The sequence below is a fragment of the Podarcis liolepis genome, assembly GCF_965112155.1.
Source record: "Podarcis liolepis genome assembly, chromosome: 16".
Classification (NCBI taxonomy): Eukaryota; Metazoa; Chordata; class Lepidosauria; order Squamata; family Lacertidae; genus Podarcis; species Podarcis liolepis.
This window is the reverse complement of record NC_139567.1, coordinates 28,258,741-28,286,366: the sequence shown is the minus strand read 5'-3', so window position 1 is coordinate 28,286,366 and position 27,626 is coordinate 28,258,741. Positions and strand designations below refer to the sequence as shown.

At 45.6% G+C, this 27,626-nt stretch overlaps 1 protein-coding gene across 1 annotated transcript in view; it reads left to right on the top strand.

The window, feature by feature from the left end:
- The window catches only part of KCNJ5 (potassium inwardly rectifying channel subfamily J member 5), a 34,191-nt gene extending 7,195 nt beyond the window's left edge, over positions 1–26,996 (top strand). The window contains exons 2-4 of the mRNA XM_083479346.1: positions 3,367–3,509; positions 5,103–6,049; positions 26,178–26,996. Of these exons, the coding sequence (XP_083335472.1) occupies positions 3,478–3,509; positions 5,103–6,049; positions 26,178–26,554 (1,356 nt within the window). The 5' untranslated portion in view covers positions 3,367–3,477 and the 3' untranslated portion in view covers positions 26,555–26,996. The remainder of the gene's footprint in view (positions 1–3,366; positions 3,510–5,102; positions 6,050–26,177) is intronic.
- Positions 26,997–27,626: the final 630 nt, after the last annotated feature.

The following is a 27,626-nucleotide window of genomic DNA, read 5'->3' as shown; positions in this document are numbered from 1 at the left end:
AATCCAATCATTCTGTTTAAAAGACAGGAAACTGTATTTCAGCCAGTACATACAAACCTAAGAACAGCCTTGCTGGATCTGGCCCATCTAAGGATCCAGTATCCTGTTCTCACAGTGGCCAACCAGATACCCCAGTGGGGAGCCCACAAGTGGGGCACAGAAACCCTCTCCCTTTCTGGGATTTCCAGAAACGGGCATTCAGAAGCATTGCTGCCCCTGACTGCAGAGCGAGATCAGGGCTGTACAGAGTGGGGAGCTTTCTGAGAGCCCCAATGCTTTCCCCCAAAGCTAATGGAGAAAGCATGGAATGCTCCCTCCTTCCACTGCCCCAATTTCCCTCCATCATCGCAGTGTTTCCAAGAGGAAGACGAGGAGCCCAGCTGCCAGCAGCTGGAGTCCCATTGTCAGAGACAGAGAGGTTACCTGGCTGCTTTGCTAAGTAAGTCTCCTCCATCAGTTTCCTTTGTACTTTTGGAGGTGGGCATCTCATCAGCAGCCCTTAAAGGATTCCATTGTGAGCCAGCATCAATTCCCCTCTCTGCTGTTCGGAAGTGTTCATGCCAAGGTAACAAAAACCACAGAAGATGAAATGCAATTTTCATTACTTCTGCACTGAGCCCAGATTACATTTTGAATGGGAATTACTCCCAGAAGGTGGGGAAGACATCTGGGGATCCATTTTGTCGTGCTGCAGAGGGCACTTCATTGCTTGTCTTGCTCTGTGCTTCCTGAGAAATGATGATGATAATAATAATAATAATAATAATAATAATAATAATAATAATAATAATGTGGTGCAGGCTAACCAGATGCAACAGCAAAGTTGTTTTCGCATGACACATTAAGTTGTCAGGAGTTCCTAAATGAAAAGATCAATAATGATAAATGAGATTCCCTGAAAGTCGGCTTTTGTGCTGCTAATGTTTCCCTGTAATAAGCAGCCACAGGGGAGGAGAAGCTGCGTTTGAGGACAGAGACAGGCGGAACAAAGGTTGGCAGAAAGGAAGGATCCCCGAGGCCCAAGGGGAGCAGCCGAACAGGGGCTTCGGGGAATCCTTTTCCTCACGCAAAGACAGAATGCAGGTCAAATCTCTGCTCCAAAGAATCTTCAGCAAGGAGGGCACAGCAGGAGGGGGGGTGCATTTGATGAATTGTTTGCAGCTCTTAAAGGCGACCTTTAAAAACACACACACCAAGAAAGCAGCAGTCTGGGATAAGGGGGTGGAAATGGCAAAGGAGCAGATTTTGGCTGAACGTTTGGAGACACTTCCTAATTGGGAGGGCTGTTCAACAGAGGAACAGGAAGGGCCTGAAGAAGAGGGGGGCTCTCCTTTGAGGGAGTTGAGGGGCCTTTTGCCAGAGATGCTGAAGTTGCGCTCCTAGACTGAGCAGCAGCTTGAACTGGATGATCCAGAATGTCAGGGATTCTTTCGCCATGTTGCAGGGGATTCGACTCAGTGATCCTTGGGGGTTTCTTCTAACTCTACACTCATATGATTCTATGATCTCCCAGGTCAACATCCAACTCTTTGATTTTACACACACACACACACACACACACACACACACACACACCACAAACAGAGAGAGAGAGAGATCCCATCAAGCACAATGCCCTTAATAGCCACAGGCCACTCAGCAATACAGTGGTACCTCAGGTTACAGACGCTTCAGGTTACAGACTCCGCTAACTCAGAAATAGTACCTCAGGTTAAGAACTTTGCTTCAGGATGAGAACTGAAATTGTGCTCCGGCGGTAGCGGGAGGCCCCTTTAGCTAAAGTGGTGCTTCAGGTTAAGAACAGTTTCAGGTTAAGAACAGACCTCCAGAACGCATTAAGTTCTTAACCTGAGGTACCACTGTATTTAGAGTTGCCAACTATCCAGAACTGAACGTTTTTCTCCTAACCAATTTCCAGATCAGGAAGATGGAAGGTCAAAATAAAATTATATGGTCAGCTGGCTTTGCTGTTTCTGAACTTTCATTATGGTTTGTATTTAGAAGAAGAAGAAGACGGCCTTCAAAGTGTGGTTTTCTGCACATGCACTACAGCACGTTGTCCTTGCAAATGTTTTAACTTTCCTTTGACTACAAAGTACTCTGCAGCACAGTCAAGAAATCTTTGTGCTTAAGAAAGATGTGTGTCTTAAGAAAAGAAAGGAATTGTCAGAATGAATTCTGCACGTGCTCTGTGAGACCCAGTCCTTGCAATTTCACCGCTTCCCATCTGAAGGCGGAAAGCACTTTATTTTGCACTAGTTTATACTCCTATCATTTTTATGTGCAATCGCCAAGGCCATGCTAAGAACTAGGCTGTGGGAAATAGATTGCCAGGAACTAATCTCAGCTGTGGAAAAAAACATGTCCCCCTCTTTATTTTCGGCTCTCTCAGGCGCAGGAATTTAACCTTATTTATTTACAATTTTTGTTTAACCCTCAAGACAGAACGGCTTTTTCGCTGGCTAGGTTCAATTCTAATTCTTCTAACCTCCTTTGGGGTAGGTTTGCAGGTATGGCAGAAGGAGATAGGATCTACCCATGTGATGCCCACCTGGCAGAAACTCTAGTTCACATGGCCCTTAAATGTAAAATGTATGATGATCTCCGCCAACAATTTTTAGACCATCTGTGTATCCCAATATGAAAACCAGAGACAGAGGTCATACACTTCTTATTACAGGGGAAAGATCAGGAGCTCACCAAGACAGTAGTTAAGTTCCTCTATTTGATTTTTTGCCTCCGAAGTACACTACAGGACCCTGCCCTTGCTGGAGACCCACAGAGGTGAAATAGAGTGCTCGCCTCCTCTTCTTCCCTTTGGCAAAGTTGAAATGGCAACAAGATTGCACTGGCCTATTTATTCTGAATGTTTGTAAGTAATGCCAGTAAAGGTTTGATGATGATGATGATGATTTTTATGTGTGAAAGGATAAGTATTATAAACTCACCTAGACGTTCCCTTGGAGGACAACGAAGTCAACTCACTTAGCACAGAGACAGGGAAATTTTTGCAGCCAGAGGGCCGCATTTGCTCATGGACAGCCTTCCAGGGGCCACATGCAGGGGGTTAGACAAGATGACCCCTGAGATCTCTTCCAGCTCTATGATTCCTCCATCCTGGCAAGCAAGGGACATCATCCCAGTTCACAGTTGTATTCTGGACCTGCAAAAGCAGTCAAGGAGTATGTGGAGGAGGGGAAGGGGTGTGGACTAGCAAGGGGTGTGGCCTGTGGAGAGCCCTGGGGGACCTGATAGAAAGCTCTGAAGGGCCATGTTTGGCTCCTGGGCCTGAGGTTCCTCACCCCCTGCTTTAAGAGAAACTGCCCCAAGTCATGCACATTCTTTACTTTGCTCTTATCTTTGCAGCCGGAATGCGGAGGCTGACAGAGAAATGGTGATGATGCCAAGCCCGCCTCGAAGGTTCCTACGTGAGATGGAATTTGAACGCAGGGCTCCCAGGATCAAAGCCAACCTCTTATGTCTGGTGCCACACTGCCTCTCATGCTGAGGTAAGGACTGTGTGACAGATGTACTTGAGTGAACTTCACTGGGCTTCCTCAGAAACTTTGACTTCTTCTTCGGAAGCCAAGATGGGAATGACAAGTGGGCAGAGTGTTCTTGCCCTTGAATCCTTCTTGGGGGCTTCCCCAAAGCATCCGGTTGGCCACTGGGACGAAAGGATGTTGGACTAGATGGGCCCTCTTTGGCCAGATCCAGCAGGGATCTCCTTATATTGATTGGCACTTATAAGTTAATTTGTTAGTAAACACTCAGACCTCACCATGTCTGCGCAGAGGTAAATCTTATGGATTTCAATATGGGCAATTCAGTGTCAGAATTTGGATCCAACGTTAGTTAGTTAGTTAGTTAGTTAGTTAACATTAGTGAGTTGGGTAATTTATCAACTTCAATATTTACTTATTTATTTGGCAAAATGGATATACTTCTTGGATATAAGGAAACCGCTAAGCAGTTTGCAAGAATGTAAGTGTGGCTTTTGACCATCAAGGAAGTCTCAAAGTGACTTGCAAAGATTACAGAGAATTTGCTTCAGCTGCTCCTTGATTTAGACTTTCGCTTTCCCCAGGGCTCATCTCCCTAATCACATTGCTTCATCTTACTCTATCCATAAAGCCACAAAAAGATCAAAGATAGAGAATTAACAGCATTGGTTAGGGTTTAATAGGATTTGCAATGTATGGGCATCAGGAAGCCTACCGCTGTCTTCTCTCTTTCATGTACAGAGGAGGTGGTGAGCACGTTCTCTACAGGGAATCCTTCCTTTGTCTGAAGCTCAATGATAAGTTTTCTGGCAGGTTCTTCCTTTTCTGTTTTCCACCACAAAAGGGCTTCCATTAACAGATGAAGTATCTGCAAAAGACCCCTGGTTTGCTGGAGATGGTCCTTGAGAAGATCTGACAAATAATTTGCACCTCTGTGTTGTTATCTAACAAACACAATTCATTTGTGTCCAGGCAAAAGCAATGATAGCTCTTGAATGAGCAGAGTGTCTATGCTTTAATGAACAAAAGTTTAAAAATGGCACAGCTCTGCACATATTTGACTCTGGCTCCACCCAGATGTCATTTAAGTGGTTTATAAAATCAATACATTATTAAAATACACAGTAACAATCCATTAGGTCATGAAAGCACCCTTAATCAAAGTATACACTAAAACAAACAATTAAAACAAGAAATTCAATTCTGGGAAATGTTTAAACAGGTGCGTGTATTCAGTAGCTGGTGGTATGCCAATGTTGATGGGGCATCTTATATTTCATCAAGCAACCCTGGTGCCACCAGTCATTACAGCATAATGCAGACACAGATCCTTAAGGCTAATCTTAAAATGTCTTCACCTACCAACAAACTAAGCACCAGGTGAGCTTACCTGGGAAGAACATTCCATAGTTCCATAGCTTAGGCGCTGCAACAGGAAAGACCCTTCTATGCGGTTAACATTATATATGGCAGCTGAATTATGTGTTTTTTCAAAAAGTTGCAAAAAGGACTATCTAGTGTACTTCAGCTAGAGCAACCTCACATGTGTTCAGGAGAGTTGTTTTGATCTCATCTTCTGTTTCTTGTTCTTTGCTGTAGCCCAACCATGGCTGGAGATTCTAGAATCTTCATGAACCAGGACATGGAAATTGGCGTTACTCCGAGAGAGCATAAGAAGATTCCCAAGCAAGTCCGGGATGATGTTCCCATCGCCACTGACCGAACGCGTCTCCTGGCAGCAGAGATCAAGAAGCCACGCCAGCGCTACATGGAGAAAAGCGGCAAGTGCAATGTGCACCACGGGAATGTCCAGGAGACCTACCGATATCTCAGTGACCTTTTCACCACCTTGGTGGACCTCAAATGGCGCTTCAACCTCCTTGTCTTCACCATGGTCTACACCATCACCTGGCTGTTTTTTGGTTTCATTTGGTGGCTCATTGCTTACATCCGAGGAGACCTGGATCACGCAGAAGATGAAGACTGGATCCCTTGTGTCGACAATCTCAGCGGGTTTGTTTCGGCATTTCTGTTCTCTATTGAGACGGAGACCACCATTGGGTATGGCCATCGAGTGATCACTGAGAAATGTCCAGAAGGCATCATCCTGCTTTTGGTCCAGGCCATCCTGGGCTCCATAGTCAACGCATTCATGGTAGGGTGCATGTTTGTAAAGATCAGCCAGCCCAAAAAGAGAGCGGAGACCCTCATGTTTTCCAACAATGCTGTGATATCCATCAGGGACGAGAAGCTGTGTCTCATGTTCCGGGTTGGGGACCTGAGGAATTCCCACATAGTGGAGGCTTCCATCAGAGCAAAACTGATCAAATCCAAACAGACCAAAGAAGGGGAGTTCATCCCTCTAAACCAAACGGACATCAACGTGGGGTTTGACACAGGGGACGACAGGCTCTTTCTGGTCTCCCCTCTCATCATCTCCCACGAAATCAACGAGAAGAGCCCCTTCTGGGAGATGTCCCGTGCCCAGCTGGAGAAAGAGGAGTTTGAAATCGTGGTCATTTTGGAGGGGATGGTGGAAGCAACTGGTAAGCTATAGGCATGATATTTGTGCTGTCATTGCTAAGCCTTGCCAGTGTCAAACATGTTTCTAAATGATGTGTTATTCAGGTGTGTTGGACAGAAACCCAAGACCTGTAAGGCACAGAGAGGTTAGGCAAATCCTTCTGTTGAGCATTGCTCATCTAAATAGCAGACTAGGAGAGGAATGGTCCAGGATGGGTGTCACAGGATGGGTATCTCACATTCAACCACACTCCCCATTCCATATGGTCGTACAGTACAATATCTGAAAGTTATGGGGGAAGAAAACAGCTCTGCATGCACAAAAGTAATGACCAAATTAACTAAATTGGCGTGGTGAGTAGTGGTTTGGAACAGATAAATAATTTTAGAATTTGACCTCATGATAGTATATTGGGTGGAGGAGGACTCAGCTGGTAATGTGTATTCCTTCACTTACTTCAAAATGTGGCAAGCCAGTCCTGCTGTTTGGGGGGTTCCTCCTGCCCATTCTGTTGAATGGGAACCTGCATCCAATGGGCCCCCAAATCCTGGCTTGAAGTCACAACCTCATATTTCACTGAAGAGACCAAGGTATCCCAGCCAGTATATTTTAATTGAACTCAGGAGTGTGAATAACTGCACACAAAAGCCACAGTGTTCATGCGTGTCACATGCATCTTAACCTGCTTCACTTTAAAGTATACATGAGCAATGACTGGAACAGAGTTAGTCATCAAACCAAAACAAATGTTAAAATTCTCAAATAATTGCTCATTTCCGAGTTTGAATGTGCAGATCCCAGATCTCACAAATGAAGCAAGTGGCTGGATTCTGTATTTCTGTGGCTTGCAATCAAAGTTAGTCCTACTCAGAGTAGACCCAGTGAACATAATGGGTGTGACCAACTTAATTTAATGTTAATGAGTCACACAGGCACTGACTCCCTGGGGCCGAGGCACTTTCGGCCCCCCAAATGTATTTTTGAGGAGGCTGGGCCCCCTCAACTTTGTGTGGGTGTTTGGCTCCGTTCCCTGGCTCCTTGCGTCCTGATGCCATGTCTCTCTCACACACACACACACACACACACACACAGTCCTCTGGAGAACCTGGCACCTCTGATACATCTACTCTGAGTATAACCTAGTTGGATACAACCTTATGAAACTTGGGCTTATATTGAATGTTAGTCATCCTCAAAGAAGACCCACTGAAAATAAGGAACATGACCTTATTGTGTCTGCTCTCAGCAGAATTCAGTTGGGTACAACTTTTCATTATTCTTGTGTGTTCTCATTTCTTGAGGATCAGCTACATTTCTACAATTGCCATTTGTTCCGATTCAATGGTAAACAGTGGATTTTCCTAGGGAAAGCAGTGGGACCCCCCAAAATTGCTCAGACACTGACAGGGAAATTTTGGACCTGTGCCTGGAAGTGTGGATAAGGATAAGCCGATGGAAAGCCCAAAGATTTGCCATACAACAGAGAAAACATGTCATGTGGTGTGTCTTTGTTAGATCTATCTGCATTAAGGATTTAATGGCTCTCTCTGTTGTTTAAAAAACACACACCAAAGCACATGATAGGTCCTTCAGGCATGATCCATCTTTCTGGACTAAAGCTAAGAAACGTCTGCAGAAACCTGATTTATCTCCTTCAGGGATTGGGAACGTGTGGCCCTGTGGAAGTTGTTGGTTTCCAGGTCCCATCAGCCACTGCCAATGGTCATGGATAATGGGAGTTGTAGTCCAACAACATCTGGAGGGCCCCACAGGTATCCCTTCCCTGATACAGTGGTACTTCGGGTTATATATGCTTCAGGTTGCATACACTTCAGGTTACAGACTCCGCTAAACCCAGAAATAGTGCTTCAGGATGAGAACAGAAATTGTGCTCCAGCGGCGCAGCAGCAGCAGGAGGCCCCCTTAGCGAAAGTGCTGCTTCAGGTTAAGAACAGTTTCAGGTTAAGAATGGACCTCCGGAATAAATTAAGTATGTAACCAGAGGTACCACTGTACTCCATGGACTTTGCTTGTAGGAAACAGCATTATAATGAGCCAAGCGGTTTGTCCTTAAAGGCCAGTGTTTTCTACTCTGAGTGGATCTCTGGCAAAGGTCTCTCTCATCTCCTGCTACCTACCTCAGTCCCACTGGCGGAGGAAGGAGGGTGTGGGGGGTGCGATTCGCACCAGGTGTCAGCCGTGAGGGCAGGTTACATCGCTGTGTGGACGGCGCCCCCAAATGCTCACTGTGCGGGTGGCGGGCCACTAGGGATGCTGCTGCTGCGGGTGGCTAGTGGTGCCCCCCACTTGCTCCGCGGGCGGCGGTCAGCTAGGGACGCTCATTGTGTGGAAAGCTAGCCTTGCCCCCACACCGCTCCGGGTGCCGGGGCAGGTAGCTCTGCCCCTGCTCAGTCCCACCCAACATGGGGCTGTCCTGTTATCATTGGACTCCATCATGGCTAGATTATGGGCTGAGATTGCGAGGGTAGTTCAAAACATCTAGAGGGAACCTGGTTTTGGAAATGCTAATTTAATTGACTGCTAGGGAATGAGTTTGAGGCTTCCTGCATGCAAAGCAGATGCTATACCACAAAGCTGTGGGCCTTCTCCACTTAGACTCTTCCCTGAACCTTCTGTCATTTAGATTTTCAATATTTATAGAAAGAGGGAACTTTTAATCTGCCAGTGTGGGGTGACTTTGAATTCATAGCAGCGCTGAGAGCAGCGTGACCTGGGCTGTGTTTTAATAAGGCTGTGTTGATTCTGGTCTTCTGAGGTATTTAACCATCTTCTGCAGAGAAGCTCACAGGCATCCTTTGATTAAAAAAAATCTGCAGCAAGGGCCTGGTCCAGCCAGCCGGGAAAACAAAACTTTCAGTGTTAATTAAGCCCCAGTGGGGGAATTCAGGGTTGGCTCAGGGAAGCTCAGCCAGCTGGGAAGTGATTGGGCACACCTGAGACAAGACGGATGCTGGACTTGGTACAGGAGAAAATATGGGCCAGCTGTAGATGTGTGTGTGTGTGTGTGTGTGTGTGTGTGTACACACACAAACACAGTTCAGGCCAGAAAGTTGAAATGAGGCAGTGATGGCAACCAACTTGGACGGCTTTAAAAAAGCATTAGACAAATTCATGGAGAGGGTGGGGGCTATTGATGGTCACTAGCCATAATGGTTATGTTCTGCCTCCGCAGTTGGAGGCCTCAATGCTTTTGAATATCAGTTGCTAGACACCGCAGGAAAGGAGACGGCTCTTGTGCTTGAATCCTGCTTGCAGGTTTTCCACAGATTCTTCTAATGCTCTTATGTCTGCAAACATGACATTTTTGGACCTAATGGCCAAAATTATGGGGCATGAAGTTTTTCTCCAGAAAGCCATGCTATACGGCCTCGGTCCAGTATACCTGAAGGAGCGTCTCCACCCCCATCGTTCTGCCAGGACACTGAGGTCCGGCGCCAAGGGCCTTCTGGCAGTTCCCTCACTGCGAGAAGCCAAGTTACAGGGAATCAGGCAGAGGGCTGTCTCGGTAGTGGCACCCGCCCTGTAGAACGCCCTCCCACCAGATGTCAAAGAGAAGAACAGCTACCAGCCCTGTTTAGGGAAGCTTTTATTGTTTAACAGACCATTGTATTTTAACATTCTGTTGGAAGCCACCCAGAGTGGCTGGGGAAACCCAGCCAGATGGGCGGGGTAATAATAAATTATTACTATTATTATTATTATTATTATTATTATTATTATTATTATACACGGGCTATTGGGAGATAGGAACTCCATTTCTTCTTGATTCACATGGAGCTGTCAGCAATTCAGACAAATGTCTGCACAGACTTAATTTAAAGAACATAGGAAGCTATGTTAGTGTTGTCTACACTGACTGGCAGCAGCTCTCCCAGGTTTTAGAGTCTCCCTCTAGAGATGCTGGAGGTTGAAACTGTGATCTTAAGTCTGCAAGCAGGTGCTCCACCTGGTTGACTCTAGCAACAGATTTATCCCAATTCCCACTGAGATCCTTTAACCAGAGTTGCTGTGGATTTAACCTGGGCTTGTAGGCAAGAGAAATCTAGACTCTGCCACATCTATTGAATTAGTTATTCTGAAATAATTAATTGTTGTCAGGGGTCCATAGTAACAAAGGAAGATGCACTAAACAGAGCCAGCCAGGTCACAGCATCACAGGTGTAGGGGTGTGTGGGTATGCAGGATTGCACCACTGTCCCAAGCTGCGCTGGCAAGTGGGCAGTGCTTTGTCACACACCGAGAACCCACCATGGGCTCACTTTTCAGTGCTTGCCACTGGGGCTCCTGAAAAGCAATGATTTGGCCCCAAATCCACACAACGAAGCCAGTAATTTGAGCAGGAAACGAGTTTCAGTGAATGTATCCGACTTACCTTGATGTGTCTGGCCAGAGCCTGCTCTTCATACCCTGTGAAACTGGGGTTGCTCAAAATGTACTTACTTAAGAGGTTCTGGGAATATTCCAGAGTAATGCAATCAAAACTGGCTTTGCCTAGGTTGGAAGGCATCAGCAAACAACAACCAGAAAGGTCACTCGACAGCGCAGGGAAAGGTCACCCTGTGTTTTCACAGCAGCTGCCTCTGTCTGCTCCCCTGTCAGTCATAGTTGCTGTGGCTGAGCACAGGAAGGTGGGAGCAGGCTGGATTTCACCTTGCATCTCTGGTTTTACAAGGGCGAAGGAGTTGCTTTTACAAAACTAAGATATGGGATTCTGGACAAGGCTATGGGTCAAATGGGCACTGATCATACCCACAGACCATGCATTTAATGCACCAGGCCTCCCCACCAATAACCTTGGGAACTGTAGTTTATCCCCCTCATATATATACAATTCACAGTACCCTAAAAACTATAGTTCCCAGGATTCTTTGGGGGAAGGATCCAGGAGCTTTAAAACATATGGTGTGGATCAGCTGACTTTTCCTTCGGCTATAGGGAATTAGGCACTTTATTTATTTGTTTTCAGAATGAATTCTGGTACATTTCCCCACCCCCATTGGATGCAGAAATCTGTTGCCAGGCTTCATGTTCCTAAAGCCATCATACACCAGGAGGTGTGGCAGAACCTCAGTGCTTTACTAGCCTGGAACCCAAGAGCATAGCAAGAGCACTTCCGTGTCAGACCAAGGTTCCACCTGGTTCATGGATGGCCAAAATGAAGACCTCCATATGTTGGGTTGTGGACTACAACTTCCACAAGACCTGGCCATTGGGCATGCTAGCTGGGACCGATGGGAGTTGTAGTCCAAAACATCCAGAGAGCAGCACATTGTCTATCCTGGGTCTAGTTCAATAATACACTTCCTATTGGGACAAGGAATGAAGCATTGCTCCATGATTGCCCCACTGGCCACTGTTAATCAGTGGTATTCTACCCCTACGTACATGGAGGCTCCATCATGACTAACAGCTGCTGATAGACCTCTTTTTCTCTAGGATCTCCCTGTAAAGCCCTGAATCCAATGTCTTTCTGGATGGAAACGTTCTGATGAACACAGATTTCTCCTATTTATTTGAATAACTCAATACAACACAATGGTTGTTCTTAAGGAATTCTCTCCCCTGCTGAAACTTCCATTAACTCTCTCTTGGAGGCTCCACGAAAAAGCCACTTCTGTGACCTTCGTACTGCTGAGTGCAAGAAGATACACAAAGAAAGTGCATTTGCAAAAACTCTCCTCTCTTTTTCAATTCACTTTAAAAAAAAGATTAAAAGCAAAACTTGAGCCGTTGTGCTCAAGATTACTGCCTGAAACTTTCCGGCACTTGTAAGATTTCAAAAGAAGCCAGTTTGATCCGATTCCCTGCCTTGTCTATTAGGCAGCCGTGTTATTTATAGAAAAGGAGTGGCTGTTGTGCCTCCACAAGCAGTTCCAAATTTTGTCAAGGTGAGCAGAAGGAAAACGGGTCACTGTGAGAACGAAGGACTTCAGAAGGTCTTGGATGCGGGATTGGGCCAAAGGGAGCCCATCTAGTCCAGCATCCTGTTCTGACAGCAGCCAGCCTGTTGACTCGATGGGAAGCCCACAAGCAGGCCCTGCACACAGCAGCCCCCTCCACAATTATGAGTCCCAGCAGCAGCTGGTCTCTAGGGGCATTTTCTGCCTCTGGCAGTAAAAATTGAACTGCCAAAGCTTCTCCCGATGTTATTGGGTACTGCATTTTGGAGGGAATTTGTCTCAATTTGCTTATATGGGGCAGTAGTCAGCTCCTCCCTGCACACACACCCAGATCTGCTCCAGAGTCTTGGGGGAATCCCTGGACCAGATTTAGGGGGTGCATGGGGGAAGTGGAAAAGAGGGGGAAGAATGTTCCACTGTTCAAGCAAGAAACCTTGCACTGTCTAATCTTTTTAAAAACCATATAGGATGGTAGTCCTGTGGCAGTGAGTTCCATAGTGTAACTATGCACTGCACTGTGCCTCCTTTTGCGATGGATCCTTCGTCTGACCCATCAGGGTTCTTGCTGTGTTCTCATGCCTGGAAGCATTCGGTCAGCCACTGTGAGAAGACAGAGGAACATAGTGAAGTGCCTCCTCCTGAGTCAGATCATTGGGACACCTGGCTCAGTATTGTCTACATTGACTCTCCAGAGTTTCAAGAATGGTTCTCTCCCATCACTTACCTGGAGAGGGCACTGTAGATTGAACCAGAGAACTTCTGCAAGCCAAGCAGGGGCTCTGCCACTGAGCTAAGACCCATCTCCTCTATTAATACTATGGAAACAAGATGCTAGATGCTAGATGTTTTGGTCTGAGCCAGCAGAGCTCTTCTTATGTCCAGCCTTTCATAAAGAAGTTTGCAACTCAAGACTCCCGTGGTGGCTTTTTGAAAGGAGACCAAGGAGCATGATCTCCAAGAGGTGAGCATTTGGTGACATTAATTATAGCTTCCACCCTTGACATTGGCTGCCTGCAGCTGAGGCTTTCTGTGCATGCTTGGCAGGTTAAGCTGTTCTTAACCTCACCAAGAGCTTCTCCTCTCCATTTCTGACAATATTTCCCATCTTAGTTTTGTTTTATCACCACCATTATTATCATTGGCCATTTTTAACAGTGTGGTCATCATTCTGACCCAAAAGCAAAGGACAGTGTACCAGCCGCCGATAATATTGCAGCACATCCAAGTGTGTTGGAGGACACACACAAACTCTAAAAGCTGATTGTTTTGCAGGAGTGCAACCCTAATTTATCAATAATTCTTACTTAGGATGCCCAATACTTGGTTGGGTGATTATCTCCCACGTACAAGCCATACCATGCCATTCCTACTCACCATCTTAGGCTACATGGAGAAAGCAGATTTGTTGTTGTTTAGTTGCGTCCGACTCTTTGTGATCCCATGGACCACAGCACGCCAGGCACTCCTGTCTTCTGCTGCCTCCCGCAGTTTGGTCAGACTCATGCTGGTAGCTTCGAGAACACTGTCCAACCATCTTGTCCTCTGTCGTCCCCTTCTCCTTGTGCCCTCCATCTTTCCCGACATCAGGGTCTTTTCCAGGGAGTCTTCTCTTCTCATGAGGTGACCCAAGAATGTTCCCCCCTCCTCACTGATGGCCCCGACCATCAGCCGCGCTTTGAAGCTTAAGAGTAAGCAGCAACACCACCCCCTCGCCAGCTCCTCATCATTTTAATTGCGGCTAGCAGGTCCCAGACGCTGCTTCGGGTGGGTGCTCAGACAGCCAATTAAGACCGCGGTTGTTACGATGATTTTTGCCATTTGCGTTGCTTCATGAGCTCCTGTCAGCAGGATTAAGAGCTACAATATAGTCGGCAATCACAGGGGGGTAATGAAGAATATCTCAGCATCATCAGGGTAGGATCAACTGGTTCCTAAGACGCAGCTTCATGTGTGAAGTTCGTCTCGCCCAGTCTTTGACACATCTATCCAGCACAGCGGTGACGGGTAGATTTCAAGTTTTGCAGGATCAACACTGCTGTTTTGCTGTGACCCCCACCTCCTCTGAGGTCTGCTAAATAACAAGGACCCATAGCAAAGCAATGTTCCAGGTGTGAGGCCAAGCTACACCTGATGCAGCTCTTCTGGCCAGTTTTATGCTGAAGTAAAAAAGGAGTCTTGAGGATTTCATATTATGAACTGGTGCCCTGCACCACTTTCAGCTGAAAAGCAGTCTTTCTCTCTCTCTCAGCTGACGCACGGTTGTTGGCACCCTTAGGTGCTATTCACTGCAAAACAGCACCACCTTCATGGGCAAACAGCAGGCAGGGGAGACTTTTTGAGGTGGAAAACACTGTGGGGGGGACATTCTGAGCTGGGATCAAGTTGTAGACAGGGACCTCAAAGCTGCTTTATTATTTTTATTTCCCTTTAACATAAAAGTGGCTATTTTAAGCATAATGAGAGAGAGAAAGAGAAACCTGAATAATGTGGTGTGCAATCCAACCCTTAAAATTAAGGAAGAGAGTTCCTCAGGATACTATCCTCAGGCCTGGGATTTGTTTTCAGATTTAGGACTAAATTCAGGACAGACAAAATTCTTTTCCTCTTTTCTCCCCCAACTTTCTTCATTTCAGCTTCCAGTGTGTATGTGTGTGTTTTCATAGAATCATATAATTGCAGGGTTGGAAGGTACCCCAAGGGTCACCTAGTCCAACCCCCTGCAAAGCAGAAATCCCTGACAGATAACCATCCAACCTCTGCTTGGGAACCTCCATTGAAGAAGAGTCAGCTGCCTTCTGAGGGAGTCCACTCCACTGTCAAACAGCTCTTACTTATTCAGGACAGAAAAAAGAAAGTATTTCATACAGTGCATAGTTAACATATGGAACTCCCTCCCACAAAAGGCAGTGAGGGCCACTGACTTAGATGACTTTAAAAGAGGATTGGGCAAATTCATGGAGGATAGGACTATTGATGGCAACTAGCCACAATAGATATGTTCTGCCTCCACAGTCAGAGGCACCAGTGCTTCTGAATACCAATTGCTGGAACCACAGGAGAGGAGAGGGCTCTTGTTTGCAAATCCTGCATGCAAGTTTCCCACAGGCATCTGGCTGGCTATTGGTCTGATCCAGCAGGCTCTTCTTGCATTTGTAGTGGGAGACTGAGACTATTTGGGAAACATAAAGACTGAAAAAGCAAGTGGGGCTGCCTCTGCTCTGAAGACGTTCTGCTTTGTTCCAGTTACTTGATGAATGACTTGGCTGATTCAATTAGAGAACATTAGAAAGTACCGTTTTGTCACCCTTAAGTCATCATTCCATATGATGAAACAGTCTGCACATCGTCTCAGACTTTCTGGCAGATACTGCCTTCCTGCCAAAACTCCCACCCAACCCAGGGTCTTGTTGACAATTAGCCAGCCGTTATTTTTAGTGATGCTGACAAAATTCACAACTGAAGGACATGAAATATAGGCTTGAAGTGCAGAAATGTTCACTGCCTGGAAATACTCATTCTTATTGCAAAAATTTATCAAGCAGAAATGTGATGAGATCTTCATTAATTGCAGACTACCTTACAGGGTGATATCTTTTTGCAACGGCATTGGTCAGCATTCATCAGAGCCTGGTGACACCATGCTCAGAACCAGGTGATGGAGCCTTTCCTTTCAGATGAAAATATTGCCGGTTGCCAAAATTAGCTTGATGTTTTAATTGGCAGAGACAGAGGAGTGGATCCATGATGTTTCTTGCTCCACCTCATGAGCCCTGCTACAAACAGTTTTCCAGAAGTTTCTTGGGAAAATTCTTGCATGTTTAGTAACTCATTTCATTTCTTGTGTGCAGAGCCAGCCTGCCCATGAGGCGGGCTGAGGCAGTTGCCTCAGTCAGTGGAACCCTCTGCCACCAGTAGAGAAGCGGTGGCAGCAGCAGTGGCTTCTGGTGTGATTTTGTGCAGTGCATGAAATCTTGCCAAAACCTCACTGAAATTTTGCAAGATCTTGGGTATTCTGCAAGATCTCGCCAGATCCTGCCACTGCCACCATTTCATCAGTGCCACTATGCAACACAGGAAAATAGGATTCAGCAGGGGTGGGGTGGGGACATTTCAGGTGGATGGACGTGATACCTTGATTGTGTGCAGGTATGGGTGTGACCAGGTGTGTAGACATGGGAACCTCCAGCACCACTCCTGGATTTAGTTTAAGACCTGAGACTCTAAGGCAGTGGGAGACGTAGAACCATTTCCAGCCCCTTGTCACTTGTTCCTTTCCTTTCCCACACAGCAGTGGTAGGACCCGTGAGGCATGGCCTGGAAAAATGGGTGTGGCCTAAGGAGTGTTCTGAGGTCCATATTTCAAGGCCTGTAGGGCCACATTTGACCTCCAGGCTTGAGCTTCCCTTTCTTGCTCTAAGACTCAAAGAGCAGAAGGTAAATCAGGGCCTACCAGTAGATCTCAAGATGTGTTGCTGTAGACGAGGACTTGTCCATGTGAGATGTGCAGAATTAATTGGAAGCTGAGCACCAATTACTTCCCAACATCTGTTTGAAGTGAAAAACAGAGGAACAATATTGACTTTTTCAGAGTCTGAGATCTCAGTCAGATTAATCAGTGCAAATGGGATACGATTGCAAGCCAATTTGGAACTCTTGAGGGAAGGAGAGAAGCAAGCTTATTTGTTTCTGTGCTCAGTGATGACCGTTTGCTTATCACTGTATTAGCAAAGCCTTGGGGTTGCAGCCAATACCTTCCGTACTCAGAGGACAGACAGCTGGACTAGATGGTCCTTTGGCCTGATCAGGCAGAGCTCTGCGCCCTGCCATGAACTCCCTCGCTGGCCTTTAGGCAAGCTACATTCTCTCTGCCTCGGCCCCTCCCTCAGCTGCAATGCACGGCTAATTATGCTGACCTACTTTGAAGGGTTGCCAGAAGGATTACTGAGATAACGAAGGTGAAATGCATTCAAAACTCTAAAGTGCTATATAAATGTGAACGTGTGTGTGTGTGTGTGTGTGTGTTGAGAAGGAGGCTGGCAGGAAGGTCAATGGCCATACCAATCTATTTTAAGAAATGCCAGGAAGGCTGTTTGTATATCGATCTGGAGTTACCTGGGGGACAGATGAGGCAGCCATAAGTTCAGGTTCTTAATTGCTCCATTGATTACATCCTTTTAGAAAAAGAGGCGGGGGAAGCAGGGAGCATTTTGCTCGTAGTGCAACAAGTTCCTGATAAGGGGGATTATGTCAGGAAATCAAGACATCTGGTCGTGATGTAGGATATGATCTGGACAGGTGTAATAAACTCTGGGTTATGTGGTGTCTCAACCTGGTTTCGAATCTGCACGTAGGGGAAGGACCTGCAGCTAAAAAGTTGGTCGTGTAATTCTAAACCAGTAGGTGCCCTCTTGGTCTCTTAATTCTTTCATTTATTTAGGAACATAAATAATAGAAAGATAGAACTGTAGAGTTGGAAGGGACACCAAGAGTCATCTAGTCCAATCTCCCCACAAGGCAGGACTATACAGCTAAAGAATCCCTAACAGATGGCCATCCAACCTCTGCTTAAAAACCTCCAGTGAAAGAGAGTCCACCATCTTCCGAGGGAGTCTGTCCCAGCGTCAAGCAGATCTTACTGTCAGAAAGTTCTTCCTAACTTTGAGCTGGAATCTCCTGCCTTGTCAACTGAATCCATTGGTTTGGGTTTCCCCTCTGGAACAGGAGAAAACAAGCCTGCTCCATCTTCCATGTGACAGCTCTTCAGATATTTGACATCCCCTCTCAGTCTTCTCTTCTCCAAGCAAAATGTAGCCACTTCCCTCAACCATTCCTCATAAGGCTTGGTTTCCAGACCCCTGATCATCCTGGTTGCCCTCCTCTGCACACCTTCCAGCTTGTCAATATCCTCCTTAAATTGTGGTGCTCAGAACTGGACACCAGACTCCAGGTTCCTCTCAATATTAGTGCATTGTACAACTCTATTTTTCCTTTATGGAACATTCCACAGAATGGGGAGCCTCTCTCTTCTATCATGGAAATCAAAATGAGCAGAGTACGGACAGTTGCACAGATTTAATTGGTAACGGAGTCCCCAAAAGCTCCTTCTTTCTAACACCCTTTTGATGTAAGAAGTTGAACAATATTGACTTTTTCAGAGGCTGAGGTTTTAGTTAGATTAATTAGTGTAAATGGGGTACTAATTTTTACAACCATGCAAAATTATATTTCAGAGACTTTGATGCTAATGAAGGACACACACTGCCTAATTAGAGGAGCAATAGTTAGAATATTTATGACTCTTCCACTCGGGCAGGACAGCAGTGTCCACAGCGCCATCCCATCAGAGACAAGTCTCTTTGATCATCCACGTACCCTCTATGAGGGGAAATGGATTCCTATTTGAAGGACTAGATAACTTTTCAGCACACTTAAAAAAAATAATTGCACTCAGCGTGTGAGTAGACAGAACTTAGAGTTAATAGAATCATGGAACCAAATGGTTGGAAAGGAGATCGGACCTCAACTTAACCCAATGCAGGATCCACAGTACAGGATGCAACCACAGGAATTTCCCTCCACAAGAGCCAGTGATGGCTATCAACTTGGATGGCTGTAGAAGAGGATTGGAGAAATTCAAGGAAGAGGAGGCTATGCACATAATGCTTCTGAATACCAGTTGCTGGAAGCCACAGGAGGGGATAGGGCTCTTGTGCTCCGGTCCTGCTCAAGAGTTTCCCACATGCATTTGAGTGGCTACTATGAGAACCTGGACTAGGCATGGGGTGGTGCCCTTCAAGCCTAGGAGAAACATGCCATCCTCCAGGTCTACCTTTCCTTCAGAACTCTTCCCAGGCCACACCTCTCAATTTGCATCCAAAATTTGTCCTTGAACTCTCATTATAAAGAGGGGAGGAAGAAGGTGTATAGAAACTAGGATAATGTGCAAAGGTAAAATGGGCATCCATTTCCCCTCACACTTTTGCTTCTGACTCCACCCGCTACTGGCATGTGGCTCCCCAGAAGGTTGCACAGAGGGGGATGAGGACCTCAGGCTGAAAACTAAGACCAGAGAGAGCTGGATTCAAATTCACACTTAGCTATGAACAGTGGTGTAGCGTGGGTTGCCAGGACTCTGGGCTGTGTGGAGGGGGCCAGGAGGGAGTTGTTCCATTGTCTGGTTCGCATGGAGAAGCTGTTTTCAATGGAGCCCAGCAATGGAAGCGTGCAGTTCTATTTAGGCTGCACTGTGTGTTGACGTTTTGTGCCTCTAACAATTTTGTGCTTGGGGCAACTGCCCCTACGCGCCCCGATGCTACACCACTGGACATGAAGCTTACTCTGATCTTGGGTGATGAATCAAGGATGATGATGATCAAGTTATCATCCACAAACACTTTTCATGTCTTTGACCCATGAATCTTTCACTCCGTGTGGTTTTTAACTTTGGGTGTCGTGTCAGCATAGCACATACATGTGTCTCTCTACATTGCCCCAGAGTGTTCCTGCAGATGGAAGCTGCACATGAGACCTGACCCCTGGGGTCTCCAGTCCTCTGCTGTGTGGGTTTTGAAAAAGGGGGGTGGGGAGAAAAGTCCCAAATACAGTGGTTGCACTGTAGGCAAAAGGCAAAGACACCGTTCCCGTCTGTTCTCAGTGAAGCCCAGCGCTTCTCTCTTAGCACCGCCTCTCTCTGCCTCCGTTTTGTTTGGGGAAACAATTAACTGGGAAAATAAGAAATGCTTTGAGGAGCTCAGGCTGGAGAGAGTCAGCAGCTTCCAAAGCCGGGCCCTTAATGGAATCTGGAGCAGGCAAGGACACGGCTGTGCTGCTTTTGGAGGGACGTCGGGGTTGCCAGGCGCCGCATCCCTGTGCGATTAACTCTGATGCACATGTGCTAAAAAGGAATATCTGAATGACATTGTGGAGCAATTACAACTGCTTCAATTGTGCTGGCTCCGAGTGTCCCCCTGGGGTTACAAGGAAGCAGGCTTTGGCAGAAAGGCAGCATTGAGGGCGGTGAAAGCTCTCCATTGTTCCCATCGTGAATGAAGGCTTACGGCCACTGATTTGGCTGTGGAATTCCAAATCAGAATAAGGATCTCCCTTTGGGGCAAGAGCTGTTCCAAGAACTGGCTGGAAGGCAGGCAGGGATTCCCCTAGGATGCTGAAGAACTTGGGAAGTCTCTTTTGCTTTTCCCCTCCATGATTTTATCTCAGGGTCAAGCAGCCACACCAAGACCACAGGTACAGCAACTAGAAAGCTGCCTTATATCCAGTTAGGCCATTGAGCTCAGTGTCGCCCATACTCACTTGCCAGTGGCTCTCTAGGGTCTCAGGCAGGAAGTCTAGTCCCAGCCTCACCTGGAGATGCCAGGAGTTGAAGCTGGGACCTTCTGCACGCAAAGGAGATGCTCTGCCACTGAGCTACAGCCCTTCACTGCCTACCGTGGAATGGGAAGGCCCAGGCATGTAGGTATGGTGTCAACAGGCCAGCCCTACCATTAGGCAGAGTGAGGCCACTGCCTCGGGTGACAGATGGAGGGGCACAGGAATAAGGAGCTGCCTAATGCTGGGTCAGAGCATTGGTCCTTCTTGATTGATTTGATTTATTGTATTTCTATTCCGTTTTGCCTTCGAATGAATCCCATAATAAACAGCGACACCAACAATGGGGGAATAATGGTTGTTAAAATTTAGCTGGATTTAGCTGAGATAGCAAAGTTGACATGTTTGATCAGAGAATAGTCGTTGTCAATATTTACTAAAGATTGAAAACCTCTTATAGACTTTTTGCATGAAAAAGAAAAGGAACTTACGATATTTGGATTTCAGGATTGAAGATAATATTGGTTTATAGAAAGTGGTGCTGAACAATTTTCTATTTTTAGCTGACAGATGAAGAATCAGAAGGTCTCTTTTTTATTCTTTTATTCTTTATCCTTTATCCATTCTTCTTTTTCTTCTTCTTTGCCTTCTCTTCTTCACTGTTTTTTATTTAGGTTAGGTTAGGTTAGGTTTTTTTAGCCTTGACAAAAAGATATTTGATATTAATCTTTGTATTCTTTCTCAGATTTTAATAAAATCTATTTTTAAAAAATAATAATAACAAAACAGTTACAGTCTCTAAAACACTATTAGCAAACAAGCAACTAAAAAAAATTAAGCTAAACACTATTATGTTGATACACACACACTCTCCCCCCCCCCACCGCCCAATGACTCATAATCTTTTACTCTGTTCAGCCTGTTCAGTTCATTAAAACACACAAACACATCTGCTGTACGAGGAGGGCCCTGCTCTAATATAAATACCAACAGCAGAGGTGTACTTTAACTTATTAGTTATTAAGTTGAACCTGTGCCCCATCCTCCCAGCAGGTGATGTTTGAGGTAGTCAGCAAGAGCAGCACAAATACAGAAGAAATGCAACAACCTCCTTGTCCTTGGGCTTCCTCAGCTGCTGCCCCCGGGGCCTCTGCTGCTGTTGCTGCTGTTGCCAATAGCAATGCATGTCCGGCGGGTGGCAGCTGCAGAAGCTCAGGCTCGATGACCTGGGTCAACACTAAGAGATCTGGTGCCAGGCAGAGAAGCACTCCAGATTGTTAGAAAAGGAACTTTCTCCCAGCTCTACCTGGAGACGACGGGGATTGAACTTGTGACCTTCTGCATGCAAATATAAATATACCCACAACATAACTGGCTGTGTTTAACTATATAATTCTCTATACATCATATAAACATAACTCTCTTAACATTATCTAATTGAGTGGAAGCAATTAAGGACCAACATTTAGAACAGGAAATACAAATAGATCAGGTCTTATATAAATAATGTCCAAATAGAAGCTTTGGTGTTCCACTTATGTACAAATGAATCAGTTTTTTAAAACATACTGTCCAAATAAAAGCTTCTTGTGTTCCACATATGTCTTAGCAAATACCAGTGTCAAACGTAACAACTTTAAGGAGCAGTACTTGCAAAAGATGAACTTTTCTTTGTAATGTTCCACATCTGCCTTTGCAGATGTTGGTTGTTGTATGCAGTTGCTGTATGCAGGTATCAGACGAAGGATACGAAAGATCGTAACATGTGCCTTTGCAAAATAGAGTTGTTGTATGCCGGTGTCAGATGAAAAAAAATTAAACGTGACATGGATTCCCAGAATAATACCTTGTTTCGCCCTGCCGGTCTTCGTCAGCCGAGCATACTCATATTTTGTGTATCAGAGACATGGAACGAGTGACATGGCGGATACCAAAGCAGATGCTCTAGCACTGAGATATGAATATATGGGCGTAAGTCGAGCCTTCTGGATGAGGCCCAAAGGGGCCCATGTTTTGCAGCCTCTTGTTCTCCCAGTGGCCACCCAGGTTCCTGTGGGAAGCCCACAAGCAGGATCGGAGTGCAAGAGCAACACCATACCTTCCAACATTTATCTGATGAAATTAGGGATGTCCAATTTTTTAATAATAATAATAATAATAATACCCCACCCATCTGACTGGGTTGCCCCAGACACTCTGGTGGCTTCCAACATATAAAAAATCATACTAAAACATGGTGTGACTTTCCTTTTGTATTTCCATTATCAAAGAATTGTGATCCGAAAATGTCCTGGGATTAATTTCTATTTTTTTTTACTTTAGGTTCCAACTCTTTGGAAATACATAACGAGTCAATTCTTGAACTGCTGTTATAAACATAAGAATAATAAGTGAACCATTTGTCAAACAAATGTATTACTCTCCATATATCTATCAAATTTAAAGTTTGAGCCAATACAAAAAAAAGTCTTTGATGATCTGCCTTCTTTTGTACCTTTTTTATAGCTGATCTGTCCTTTTCTAATGATGGAACTCCATTTAAGTCTCCCATTAAAATCATCTTTTGGTCCGTGTATTCAAGTAATTCTGTTTCCATTTTTTTTATTAAAAACCTGCTTTTTTCTCATTGGGGTCATATATTCCCACCAACATCACCTTCTCTCCTTGAATTTTTATTTGTATTATTCAGATGTGTAGTTACTTATCTCCTTAGCCCAGAGTCATATAACTTCATACCTTTCAACATTTCTGCAATGAAAATAGGGAGGTCCTAAGGAAAGCAGGGACATTCTGGGATCAAATCAGAAACTGGGATGGCTTCGGTAAATCCAGGACTGTCCCTGGAATATAGGGACACTTGGAGGCAACACTCTCCCCTCCTACAAAAAGATAACACAAGGAAATCAAGAAGAAATTACAGCAGTATGTTAAACCATGCAAAAGTTAAAATACTAAAACAGCTTAAAATTCCCTCAACTTCCTGTCTTTCTTGTTTAGTCGTTTAGTCGTGTCCGACTCTTCGTGACCCCATGGTCCAGAGCACGCCAGGCACTTTTGTCTTCCACTGCCTCCTGCAGTTTGGTCAAACTCATGCTGGTAGCTTCAAGAACACTGTCCAACCATCTCTGTCGTCCCCTTCTCCTTGTGCCCTCCATCTTTCCAGGGAGTCTTCTCTTCTTCTCATGAAGTGGCCAAAGTATTGGAGCCTCAGCTTCACAATCTGTCCTTCCAGTGAGCACTCAGGGCTGATTTCCTTAAGAATGGATAGGTTTGATCTTCTTGCAGTCCATGGGACTCTCAAGAGTCTCCTCCAGCACCATAATTCAAAAGCATCAATTCTTCGGCAATCAGCCTTCTTTATGGTCCAGCTCTCACTTCCATACATCACTCCTGGGAAAACCATAGCTTTAACTATACGGACCTTTGTTGGCAAGGTGATGTCTCTGCTTTTTAAGATACTGTCTAGGTTTGTCATTGCTTTTCTCCCAAGAAGCAGGCGTCTTTTAATCTCGTGACTGCTGTCACCATCTGCAGTGATCATGGAGCCCAAGAAAGTAAAATCTCTCACTGCCTCCATTTCTTCCCCTTCTATTTGCCAGGAGGTGATGGGACCAGTGGCCATGATCTTCGTTTTTTTGATGTTGAGCTTCAGACCATATTTTGCACTCTCCTCTTTCACCCTCATTAAAAGGTTCTTTAATTCCTCCTCACTTTCTGCCATCAAGGTTGTGTCATCTGCATATCTGAGGTTGTTGATATTTCTTCCGGCAATCTTAATTCCGGGCTTGGCTAAATAAGGATGTTTTTAGCAGGCACCGAAAAGCTCCTACCATTTATGCCATCATCACCCTGGTTGTGCCAGAATGCGGATGCTTCCTTGACCTACTTATTAGGAGAAGAACCTCGAATACCAGCCCAACCTCCTGCTTCCTGAGCAGGGCCCACTCGCCCGCTTCAGAACATCCTGGGCTTCCTTCCCTCCTCTAGCACATTATTTTTTCAAAGCAGCCTCTGCACTTCCTGGTTCCTGAGCTTGCTGAGAGCCAGAATGCCGTGACTAACACTGTTCGTGCCCAGAAGTCTGCTGTAACAGAAGCCTCCTCTGCCAGCCTGCCGAAAAGCAGTCCAGCTCCGCATCAGACAGGGAGCCGCATCCTTCCTTTTCTCTCTTCCCCAGCATGTTCTCTAGAAGTGGCTTCATCTGCTAAATATATGCTTATTACATTGCTGCCCAACTTTTTCTTCCCATCATGAAATTCAGAGTGAGCCTGCACACACTGGTTTACCTGCCCGTGAGATCACCTTACCCCATATATGCCCACTCAGCCACTTTGATTGGAGGAAATGGCGCTGTTACAGGTGCCACAGAACCTCAACTCCAAAGATCATGTAAGAACTCGATCTTTCAGTATGGCGGCAGCTACACTTTGGAACTCCCTGCCACTTGACATCATGGTGCTCTTTTCAGCACCTGCTAAAAACATGGGTTTTTTTGCTTAGGCAAGCCTGTCCAGATGTTTAGAATCCGATGTGAGTTTTGATCTATAGTTTTCGTCTATTGTTATTTTAACTTTGTGAAAGTTTTAAGTTATTGTTAATCTTTCTTATTGGTATTTTTATTGTTCCATCCTTTTTTGTAAACTGCTGTGGGGGGGTGTGTGGTTTTTTTACAGTCAAGCAGTGGATAAGTGTTATGAAATAAGTAAGATAAATAATATATACGACCCAATCCTGAATCTGAATTGGGCCAATTGGGGCTTTGACTGAGTCAGGTTGAGGCAGTCCTGGATCGCTCTGGGTTGGGTTGGATTAGGGGCCCTGGAGGAATCCGGGGTAGTCAGATAGTGAGGGCACAGGGTGGAGAGAAAGAGAGCCAGGCAGCCTCTAAGAGCAACACTGGGCTGTTTGCACAAGGGCTTTTAAACAGCTCTGCACTGTGCTTTGGCTGCAATCCCTTCACTCTGCCCCTGACCAAGGCTACCCCAATCCATGGTGCTGTTTGAGGCAAGTCAAGGGGGTGCTCCCTGCCATTCCAACCTGGAATAATAATAATAATAATAATAATAATAATAATAATAATAATAATAAATTTGTTCTTTGTACCCCGCCCATCTGGCTGGGTTTCCCCAGCCACTCTGGGCGGCTTCCAACAATAGATTAAAAGTACTGTATGTTAAAACATCAGTCATTAAAAACTTCCCTAAACACGGCTGTAAATTAATCTTGCTATTATGTTGGTGATGAGATAATGTCTTACGACCTCCTGAGGACAGGCGGCTAGCTTAGGGTGTCTAAGGAAGGTCACATGGCACCCATGTGACTGGCACCCAACATATCTGCCGCCTGAAGCTGTTACCTCACCAAAGAGAACGATAGGGACCCCAGCCCTCATGAAGTAGTCACAGAAAATATACGTGTTTGTCCAGTGAGAAAACAGCTAGTGCACTTAGTAGAGAGAAACCAAGGGAGAGATCCTGAGGTTTTGCAGCAAAGCTGCGGGAGGAGCCTTGGCCATTTAAGTCCTTTGTCGTGTCCCAATCATCATATGCTATTAAAACGATCTTCTTGTGCAATCAAATGTCCTGCTTCTGCTTGCCAAGAGGCATGGTCAGTTCACTGATGCTTGTGCTTTTTGTTGAAACATCAGGAACCTTTAAAAATATAAAATACTACTACTACTAATAATAATAAGGCTTGTTAAGCAAATCATTTTTCCATGTCCTGAAGCAATCAGGTATGGAACGACCATGAACTGCTTTTAAACTTTTTTAGAAAAGGAGGGAAGTGTGAGCATCTAAGGCGGCTTAACATTAAATCCCTTCTTGTTCCTTCACCGAATCCCCATCACGAATCTCTCTCTCTCTCTCTCTCTCTCTCTCTCTCTCCCCTCTCTCCTTCCTCCAGGAATGACTTGCCAGGCTCGGAGCTCCTACATGGACAAGGAAGTGCTGTGGGGCCACCGCTTCACTCCCGTTCTGACCCTGGAGAAGGACTTTTACGAGGTCGACTACAACTCCTTCCACAGCACCTACGAAACCAACACGCCAGAGTGCTGTGCCAAAGAGCTGGCAGAGTCGTTCCGCGAGGGGCACCTGCTGAGCCACCTGTCCAGTGCCAACCTCTTGGGGGGAGAGGAGTCGGAGAAGTCGAAAGAGGAAGAGGGGGAGGAAGAGGGGGTCGTCCAGGAGAAGGACGGGAGCAAAGAGGAAGGCCAGGAGCTGGCTGAGTTGAATGGAGCCAACGGAATGGCAGGGGAGCTGAAAGACAGCATGTCCTTATAACACAGATTTGGGTTGAACTATTGACAATTCAGGTGCATCTACCAGGGAAGGGGCACAAGGAGAGCTGGGAAGGTGGACTTAAGACTAGAGGACCATGCTCTCATTTCCAGTTGTGTGACTGAACTCAGACGGGCCTGAACATCTGTTTGGGCTTCTCCCCTCTTTCCTGCAAAATGCAATTACTACAGGGACTTACTCACCACTTTGAGATCCATGGACACCAACAAATGTTCTAGACGAGAAGTATTATGATTGTGATGACCTTAACTAATAGTGACGTTTCACAAGTGTGTGCTTTGAATGCCTCTCTTCTGGCAGAGGGGGGGGGGGCATGTATTGGGGGGGCCCTCTTTGGGGAATGGAATGTAGCTGCAAATCTTCTCCTTCATTAATTTGGTGGATTGTAGACACTAATTTGCTGAATAAAACGAGAAGAATGGAGTGTGCGGGGGATAGAGATGCTTTCTAGAGACAGCCAATGTGTGACTTTCCTTTTGAACTGATTCATAAGGTACATAATTAAACTGTGATGGCTATCAACTTGAATGGTTTATAAAAGAGGATTGGACGAGTTCATGGGGAAGAGGAATATTGATGGCTATTCAGCACCATGGCTTCACTCTTGGTACTGCCTTCCCAGGGAGCCCATTCACCGTTGAACAGCTCTTGCTATCAGAAAGTCCTTCCTAACATTGAGTTGGAATCTCCTTTCTTGTCATTTGAAGTTGTTGGTTCGGTTCCGCCCATCTGGAGCAGCAGAAAACAAGCTTGTTCCATCTTCCATGGGACAGCCGTATCATCCCTGAGCCAGGTGACATTAACAGTCCAAGCAAAACACTGTTGACACCATCTGAGTACTTTAACCCCATTTTTTCCTTTAAATGCCACAATGTATTAATGTGATTTCACTTCATTTAGAACTTTCTCACACCAATCCAAGGAGCGCCAAACAGTGACCTGCCAAACATGGTTAGCCTCAATATTTCCTCTCTGTATATTTCCTCTCTGAAAACTGCTGCGCAAATCCTGCAATTGCTCAGATTGCAACTTGTTTGTTCAGGCTTTTCTTTCC